At 57.7% G+C, this 9,398-nt stretch overlaps 1 protein-coding gene across 4 annotated transcripts; it reads right to left on the reverse strand.

The window, feature by feature from the left end:
* Positions 1-657: 657 nt before the first annotated feature.
* Positions 658-8,792, reverse strand: WBP2 (WW domain binding protein 2). Of its 4 annotated transcripts, none has more exons than XM_032322624.1 (8): positions 8,659-8,792; positions 6,078-6,186; positions 4,678-4,813; positions 3,471-3,563; positions 2,714-2,848; positions 2,427-2,549; positions 1,926-2,002; positions 658-1,809 (listed from the first exon to the last, which is right to left on the reverse strand). In XM_032322624.1, exons 1-8 carry the CDS (start codon positions 8,715-8,717, stop codon positions 1,756-1,758), a joined length of 786 nt encoding a protein of 261 aa, XP_032178515.1. In that variant the 5' UTR covers positions 8,718-8,792; the 3' UTR covers positions 658-1,755. The 4 variants fall into 4 exon arrangements, with proteins under 4 accessions (XP_032178515.1, XP_032178514.1, XP_032178517.1 ...); XM_032322623.1 differs by lacking the exon at positions 8,659-8,792 and adding an exon at positions 7,656-8,512; XM_032322626.1 differs by lacking the exon at positions 2,714-2,848.
* Positions 8,793-9,398: the final 606 nt, after the last annotated feature.

The following is a 9,398-nucleotide window of genomic DNA, read 5'->3' on the forward strand; positions in this document are numbered from 1 at the left end:
CTCCCTTCAGATGCCCTTGTAGGGGCCGGAGCCAACTCCAGGGGCTCCTGGGTGAGGCTGGCCGGAGGAGGTGGCTGGAGAGGCAGTGCTGCCCAGCGAGGAGGGACAGACACATGGACACTCCAGCACTCCAGCGCTGGGCTTTCTCGGAGCTTCCAGACTCACTGGTGGCGTGCCCACAGCCCCCTCCAGGCCAGGGCCCAGCAGTGTGCAGGCCCAGGGAAGTACTCTGGCTGTTTCCTCCGCACCCCTCCTCCCAGACACAGAGGTTTCCAAGAAGTCACACAGTGGAGGGACTGGGGGACATGTTCCTCCCGCAAACACCTCATGGCCGGAGACAGGGGCCGGGTCTGCATTTCCCTGAGGTGGTGAGCACAGCAGGCCAGCGAGCGCCTCCAAGGCCTCGGGCCCAGGACAGCTGCTGGGCTGCGCCAGGCGCCAGGGGATCCCCGGGTGGACCAAGTTGCTGACTAACCACCACGGAACAGTGGGAGGCCTTCCCGGCCTGGGCAGGCCTTGGAGTGCTGTGGGAACAACAGGCTCTCGCACGGGGGAGGGCACAGTCTCCCCAGAGCCTCCCCCAGGGCCCTCAGCAGCCAGACCGGTTCTCTTCTCCCAAGAGCTCCCACTGGTCACCACACACAGAGCCAGAAAGGGTCCAGTCACTGCATTTTTACTACTTCACATTTTCAGCGAACAAATCAAGGTGCAAAGAGGGTTTATTTAACATTAATATATTAACCGGGGTTTTTTGTTTTTGTTTTTCGTCAAATAAATAGGGAATTCTCATTAAATAACCATCTCCTCACTTCACGGCCAGTCCAGAAGCAAATGAAGAGCAAATATTAGTGCATCCAGGGGGCATATCACCGGTTAGGCATGAAGCTTAAAGGGAAGAGGGCAAGGGGACAGAGCTGGTGAGAGGTCACAGTCAGCACACAGGCTCAGGCCAGGCCCCCGGGGCAGGGACCTCTGTTCCAGCCCACCCAGCAGCCCCCAAGGGGTATGATGGAATGAACATGCATTCTCCAGTTCCAGTCTGAGAAGCCCCTTCTAGAGGGAAAAGAGAGAAGGCAGAGGACAACAAAAGCCAAACGTATCCAGAGGGAAGCAGCGGCCTGGCCTGACGCCGCCCACCCCTTGGACACTCGCGTGGAAGCTCCCCAAGTCAAAGTGGTGGCAACAGGTGACCAAGGACAGGACAGGGAGGGGAAGGTGAGCGTGACCGGGCTGGAGGCTGGCTGGGATCGGAATGTGGGCTGACAGTCCGGCGGGAAGGTGGCCTTCCACGGTGAGGCACAGGCCGGAGCGGAGGGAATGTGGGGGGGCCCGGCGGGGGCCCCCAGGAAGACGTGAGGCTGGTCTGAGGGAGTTCACAAGGCGGAGTAGAAAGTGGATTCCGAAACGAGGGAGCTGGACTGCGGAAGAGGAGGTGGCCAGAGAGTCCCTCCGTGGGCAGAAGCTACTAGAGCAAGACAGGAACGAGACGAGGCCCGTGCTCCGAGCAGAGCTCCGGAGACGGCGAGAGGGAAGCGCTCCGAGCAGTGCCGCCGGCTCCGAGCTAGAAGCGGGGAGGCACGGCTCCCGAGTCAAGGGCCCCCCCTTCCCTCAACACGAGTTCCTGGGAAGTGATTTATAATCAGACCTGGAGAAGAACAAGGCCCTTCCCTCACCCCCCAGCCCCAGTCTCAGCCCCGAGGGGAAGGGAAGGGGAGGGGAGAGTGATGAGGGGTAGGAGGCAGGGGCGGGAGGGGTCTACTGGGTCTTCTTATCTTCTGGGGGGTAGTAGGGAGGTGGCGGAGGCTGGTTCTAAGGAAGGAAGGAAAAAAGATCTCTATTAGAACAATTAGAAGGTTCTTGACAAGACAAGGTCTCCCTGCCCCCGAGCCCTGCACACTGGCCGCCCGCGCCCGGCGCCCGCTCACCGTGGGCATGTAGACGTTGTGCGGGTTGCCCGGGTTGTAGTAGGCGCTGGCCGCCGCTTCCGCAGCCTTGGCTTCAGCTTGGAGAGCAAACACACTCGGTGTCAGCCCCAGCGGGGAGAGATTCCCACCAAGTCCCGCTCCCAACGGCTGGTGCTACCCGATTCCTTCCAGCTCCTTCCGAGCCCTCGCTCCTGACCTGATCCTCCCCAGGATCCTGCCCAGGGCACGCTGCCACCTTCCGGTTGCGGATGACCAGACTGACAGAGGGAGACCTTCCCTGCCCCAGGGCACCACCCGGCTAGCTGGGGGAGCAGAGGGGGCTGCGGTCCAGATCTCCACCAGCAGCCACCACACTGCTGGTCTCCTGGACTAGGCCAAGGGCACGGGTCATTCGCCATCAGGGGCTCCCGGCCAACCTCTAGCCATTCTCTGTAGCTCTCCGTGCAGCCCTGGAGAGGAGCGGGCTGATCCCCCAGGAGTGGGAGCGGCCCAGGGTCTCACCTGCCGGAGTGGAGGGGACATCAGGGCCGCTGACCGGAGGTTCCATGGGCCCAGGGTAGGGCGGTGGGGGAGGCTGCACATAGCCCATGGCCCCGTCCATCATGGGCGGTCCCGGATAGAACTCTGCTCAGTGAGAGAGAAAGGGATCGTGAGCAAGCCAGCCCCGGCTCCGTCAGCGGGCACCTCCCCGGCCTCTCCAGCTCCTCTATCCATCCTGAAGACTCCCCTCAGCAACCCCCTGGCCTGGGTGGGCGGGGTGAGGGCTCGGCAGCGAAGGACACACTCACCAGGTGGGGGCGGTGGGTAGGGGTAGCCAGGAGGGCAGGGGTACATTCCATTGGCGAATGGCGGGGGAAAGACATAGGCCCCACCGGGCATGTGGGAATACCCATAGGCTCCATTGGGGGCTTCGCCTCGGGAGGCTACAAATAAGTACAAGGGGAGAGAGAAGTGAGTGTCACCTACCCAGGGGGGCTGCAGGGTCCCAGGAATGTGCAGAGCAGACACGCCTCACCCCGCCCCACTCCACTCCCCACCCATGCTAGAGCCGGCCTCGGTCGGGGAGAAGTGAGGGATCTGGATGGGGACACAGGCCAGGGCCAGGGCCAGGACAGGGGCGGACAGACAGACGGATGGACACAGACAAAGAGGGAGGCTCAGGGATGGGGTCCCAGACGCGGCTGGGGTGAGCTGGGGACAACACGGGGATGTCTGCTGAACTTTAGACTGTTCTACGGGAGCTTAATGGTTGGGTTTCTTGTTTTTTTGAGGCCGCAGTAAAACGTCCTGGAGTCCCAAGAGTTTTGTCCCAATGTCCCATACAGGCTCCAGGCCGGGTACACCCGGCCTTTGAGGTACAGGCCAGAGTGATGCTAGTGACAAGTTTCCTTCCCAATTCCCAGCCCCGGTCAGCCCGGGGCCCAGAGACTTACTTATCTCTCGAGTGCTTAAAAAACAAAACAAAAAGTGAACAAACTCAAACAAACAAATTAAGACCCACACATTTAAATATGTCTTCGCCCCGAACTTTCAGAGCGCTGGTACCTTGAGATGCCACCTGTAGCATCCGTTGTCCGAACTCGATGGCGCCCCCTGCTGTAAAGGTCAACTTGTAGGACGCAGCGCCTTCCCAGCCACCTGGGAGGAACAGGCCGGTCAACACCTCCGGAGAAGAACCCAGGTTACACCCAAAGAGCCAGCTCTCTGTTCTCCTGGGCTCTGTCCGGCGCCCCTGGGGAAAGGGCAGACTCCGCAGCACCCACCCGCTTCCCGCACAGCTGCTTCTCGTGTGCCGCCCACATGGGGGCGTGTCCGCAGGACACTTCTGGACAGGGGACTTTTCTTTCTTGGAACAAGCTTCCCCATTTATCCCATCCCCAGCCGGGGAAGATCATCAGCGCTAGAGCCTCCCACCCCTCCATGAAGCAAGTTCCCGAGCAGTTTCCTTCAGCAACAAGAGACATTCAAGTTCAGAGCAGATCCCTCCTGAGGGGCCTAAGGACGGACCCCTGGCCCCTCTAGCCTGGCTTCTGCCAGGAGAATTGTGAGCTTCTAGAGAGCAAGACTCAACCTGGCTGGGTGCGAGGGGGAGGCCAAGTTCAACACAGAGGTCTCTGGTGTCTCCTGCCCGCCACCAAGCAAGGCACCTCCAGGCAGCAGAGAGGCAGCTAGCTCTTCCTGGCCTTAGGGAAAAGGTCATTCCCCAGCCCTGACACAGGTCTTCCCACACCTCAAAGGTGAACACACTCCCCAGGTCACGATGATCATTTGTACTTATTTTTTCAAGTCACCTGGCCGATTTCACTCTGACAAGGTGAGACGAGCTGCTACCTTCAATGTCAGCCTCTCCTAGCTCTTGTCATTCAAAGGCCCACCTCTGCTCGACAGCTGGCAGCCCTGGCGGGGGGTGGTGGGAGCTAATCCAGAGCCAGGAAGAGGACAAGGCTGGGGCAGATTAAGACAGCCAAAGACTGCGGCGCCCGCGTGGCTCAGCCGGTTGAGCATCTACCTTCGGCTTGGGTCGTGATTTCAGGGTCCTGGGATTGAGCCCCAAGTCAGGCTTCTGGCTGGGCAGGGAGCCTGTTTCTCCCTTTCCTTCTACTGATCCCCTGTCTGTGCGTGCTCTCTCTCAAATGAATAAATAAAATCTTAAAAAAAAAGACAGCCAAAGAGGGTGTCTCCAAGACAGCAGAGGTGCAGCCAGAGCACTGCTCTGGAAGCCCCATCTGTGTCCCTGAACCCCATCACCCACCTCCTGCTTCAGCCTTCACTGTTCCCTTGATGTAATTTGCACCAAACACGGGTTGCTTGATCTCACAGTCCTTCATCAGATAAAACGGCATCATGAAGGACTGCATGGCATCTCTGCCTTTGGACAGAAAGATGATCTGCAGGGAGACAGGAGGAGAGCCATCAGTGCCCATGCCACAGCCTGCCCGCTCGGCTATCACTTCCTGCGTGTGAGGAGTCTGCCCCTGGCGCCAGGGCCCCGCGGCGCCAGGGCTCCGCGGCCCCAGGGCACACTCTGCACCAGAAGCTCCTGGAGAGCTCTGAAAGCGAAGGGCCTGGGGGGCTCCGACAGATAAGGGTCTGCCCTCGGCTCAGGTCACGATCCCAGGATCCTGGGACCGAGCCCTGCATCGGGTTCCCTGCTCAGTGGGGAGCCTGCTTCTCCTTTTCCCTCTGCCTGCTGCTCCCTGCTTGTGCTCTGTCAAATAAATAAAATCTGGGAAAAAAAGAAAAAAGGGAAAGGGCCTGCGTGCAGTCTGGCTGGAGAGGCTGAACGTGGGAGTGCACGAGAACATGCTGCTCACAGCCTCACAGCACACCCCAGAGGGACAGGCTGCTCTGCCGTGACGTGGTAGATGTGCCGGGCAAAGGAGGGGCTACCAAGGTCGGGCAGGGGGGCTGGGGAGGGCAGGAGGTGCTGGCTCCCGGGAGAAGGGGGCTGCCCAAACAGCAGGAGGGTCCCAGCCTGCACTTGGAAACCCTCTTTTAAAACCCTTCCATCTGGGACTGAAGATGCCACCAGAAAGGAGGTTTTCAGGCTCCCCTGTCTCTGCTAAGTCGAGGTGAGGAAAACTTGGAAGATAGGCCCCTGTCTTCCAACCGTCTTTAAATCTCTCGGTAGCTATGGCAGTGAACCTTTTCCAAGAATGGCCATTTGTCTTTCTCTGGAAGGCTCTCGGTTGGCCTGGGTCATTCACAGGCAAGGCCCGAGCTGCAGTCTGGCACTCCTGGCTCCGCCGGGCTGTGGCGGGCTGTCTGCCCAGCCTGGAGGCTCTGCGTGCACTGCTGTATCCTGTTTACCACATTTGTCCCTCTGGTCATGCACAAAGGCCTTGTGGGCTGCTCTTACAGAAATCAAAGTCGTAAGAGCTCCCCACTCCGGGCCCAAGGCATCCCAGCAGCTGCACCCTGCGGATTTTACAGAAACTGTTCCAGATTCTGCATGGATTCAATGGCCTGGGGTTGGTTCAGCTGCTCAGAGAGGCTGGTGGTTCTAGAACCCAGGCGCAAGTGACAGAAATATGTGGAGTGAGCAACTAACGCTCCTCAGGTTCAGAGGCCACCGGGCTCACGAAGCTGACCTAAGACTCACAAAGCCCCCAGGAACCATGAACTTTCAAACCGTCACATGGTGAGACTCACCCGGTAAGGGGTAAGGTAGACGGTGCCTTTCTTGGTCCCTTTGAAGGCCTCGGGCACGTTCTTCATGTCATTGAATGTAAGTTCCACATGGTCATAAGACATCAGGATGCTGGGATGAGAAACGAGAGGACAGACCCTGATGAGCCAGCTCGGAGCCAAGCCCTGCTTTCCCCAGAGACTGGACCCTCTCCCCGCAAGCAGGTGTCTGGCACATCGGGTCTCAAACCTGTCTGGACACTGCTGCAAGGAAACCGTTAATATAGCCTTGGAAGGGATGAGCAAGGTGGGGGTCTACAGAATTTCCCCAAGCCCCACATATACACCTCCAGGTGACCAGAGCAGAAGAGCCGAGGACATTAAAGCCGTAACACCATCATCCCTAAAATCTCGTTAGATTACCTGGGTTGACTCTCCCATTTTCTTCTCAGTCCCTATAATAAGTGTCTGTTTTCATTGGCTTATTAGTACTGATATATAAACCCTCTAAGACACGATCACACATTACCAAAGAGCTTATATACGGTTCCTTTAAACCTGGGCTTCCTGAACTGGGTCTGCAGGGCTGGGAGTCCATGAAGCCCTTGAGATGACGGTGTCCGCGCACTTTCCTGGAAGAATCTGCAGCTTTCATCGCTCTCAAAGGGACTCATCGCTTGAAGAGTAAGGCTTGATATTTTACCATGAAATTTTATTGTCTTTTTTTTTTAAATATTTATTTATTTGACAGACAGGGATCACAAGTAGGCAGAGAGGCAAGCAGAGAGAGAGGAGGAAGCAGGCTCCCTGCTGAGCAGAGAGCCCGATACGGGGCTCGATCAGGACCTGAGCCGAAGGCAGAGGCTTTAACCCACTGACCCACCCAGGCGCCCTACCATGAAATTTTAAATGCTAATTTAAACTCCAACTGCCGTACACACAATTTTTTTCAGGAATGAGGCCGAAGTATCTTCTAAAACAAGGCACCCCATTATTTAGCAGCACAGAGCCTGAAGCCAGGTAGGAGGCTCACCAGCACAGACACAGTCTTGTCCCACAAAGCTCCACTGAGAAAGAAAAATAGTCCCAGGAGATATTACCAAATGGCATCAAAAGTGTTTTTCCAGGCCCGGAACTGGCTCGCACACAGAGAGACTTACAAACCGGGGAACAATGTGAGGTTTCTCTGATTATACGATAACAAGGTCCAAGTTCACACGGTTCCATTTGTCTTCCTCCTCCTCCCAAGCATCACAACTGTCTTCACTGGGGAAGGTAAGTGGGAAAGCGGACTGGCACCAGCACGGAGAAGTCCGGCTCAGAGAGGGCCTGAGTGGCTTGGCAGATTGGTTAAGTGGTCGACCCTTGGTTTCTGTTCAGGCCACGACCTCCGGGTCCTGGGACCGAGCCGGGCTCTGAGCTCAGCAGGAAGCATGCTTGTGGATTCTCTCTCTCCCTCTGCTCCTCCCCACGCCTGCGCTCGGGCCCTCTCCCTCTCTCTCTCAAATAAATAACTCTTAATATGTATATATATCGTATACATATATATACGTGCGTGTGTATTTACTTAAGAAGCACAGCTCAGAGAAAAGAGATCATTACCAGAACAGGCCGGTCCCGCAGACCCTGAGCAGATAAGATGGTGGGACCATCAGCATTCTGAAGCCAGGGCACCCCAGGCGTTCTCCTGACTCATCAAGCATTCCTGGATGCTGGCCTGGCAGGCTACAAGGCTCTGATCCCACCAAGTCTCTTCTGGGGACTCAGACTCCTCATAAGCCTTCTGCCTTCAAGAGGCATTTCAGGGTCAGTACAGTTCAACCAAGGCTAGAGCAAGAGAGAAGCCACCGAAAAGTCCAGAGAGGGGAGAAGAGACAACAGAATCGATCTGGGGTTGGGGGGGGTGGAAGAGAAAGTCAGTCTAGGGCTGGGAGACCTCTGCTCTGGGAGGTGACCCAAGTCAACAGGCATTCAAGAGACAGACGCAAGGACGGACGCCGCGCTAGGAGACGTGTTGGACATTTGACAACCATCTACTGAACTGCACCTCTGGGCCTCAGTTTCTCATCTGGACGCTCAGCAGTTCTGGAATATGCCGGAAGGCTCTGTACTGTAGTTAAGCCTGCGGACTTCAGAGTACAGTCGTCCTTCCCGGAAGCCCATCTGTGTTATTCACAGCTCTGCGATCGCGGGCAAGTTACTCAGCCTCCCCCGCGCCTCAGTTTCCCGAGCTGTAAGGTGTGCAGCACAGCATCCGCCGCGCCGCGCTCACACCTTAAGTAAGGCGGAAGAGGAGCGCGGCCTGGCACGCAGCAACCGCCCCGTAAGCGGCAATTACTTTTGTCTCAAGCTCTTCCCACCTCTCCAAGTCCTCGACCCCCAGGGCCCCACCTGTCTCCCGCGGCCCCGTCCCCCTCCAGCCGCCCCACCCCCGGCCAATCGCGACATCCCGGCCGCTCCTGCCTCCGGCCCCGCCTCCAGCCGTTACCCCCACCCACCGCACCCCGACAGTTTACCCTGCTCACGGGTGTACCCCCCACCGCCCACCCGCCCACCTCCCACGCCCGCCCTCCCCTCCTCCAGGATCCTTCCGCAGTGTTTTCACCTCTCCGTGTTGTTGACGATCACTCCGCCGCCCTCCGAGTGATTCTTGTTGAGCGCCATAGTCTCTCCGAAAAGGGTCCCGAGACTCCCAACGCAGTGCGCTTGCGCCCCTCTACGGCCCGCCCCTAGTGGCGTCGTTCGTATTAGAGTCAGCCAATCACAGCTCTTGTGCGGAGCCTGCCCCAACCACCTGATCTCGAGCGTCACGTGGCAATAGTTTACTCGCTTCCCCCCCGCCCCCCAGTTTCGCCTGCATCACAAACAAGCTGAAGACTACAATTCCCAGAAGGCAATGCTCCCTCAATCGGCTTTCCTCTACGCTTGCGTAGGGATGCATTCTGGAACTTGTAGTCTTTTGACTCCCCTGATTGCATAACTAATCCGCCGGAGCGTTCCCCACTGCCCATCCCCTCTTCAAAGGAACAGGAATAAACAGTTGGACCTGCCACAAAGGAATTGATCGTAAAGGCCCTGAACACAAAAGTGCACACTCACGGGGTAGGGACAGTAATCTAAACCAGGTGTGGGGAACGGTGAACAGTCACCTGCTGGGGCATCTTTATTCGCTCAAAGAGCATTTGCGGAACCCCGAGTCCGTGACTTTGCCCCCGGTTCGGGTCGTCACGGTAGCGTTGGAGATGAGGGCAAGGCCCGGGTCCAGGACGTGGTGGCCCAGCGGGCTGGCTGGCAGAGAGGCGTCAAGAAAACTTCCCGTCCGAGTCATGAAGTCAGACCCAAGCC

This window comes from Mustela erminea, chromosome 18, assembly GCF_009829155.1.
Source record: "Mustela erminea isolate mMusErm1 chromosome 18, mMusErm1.Pri, whole genome shotgun sequence".
In the NCBI taxonomy this organism is placed as follows: domain Eukaryota; kingdom Metazoa; phylum Chordata; class Mammalia; order Carnivora; family Mustelidae; genus Mustela; species Mustela erminea.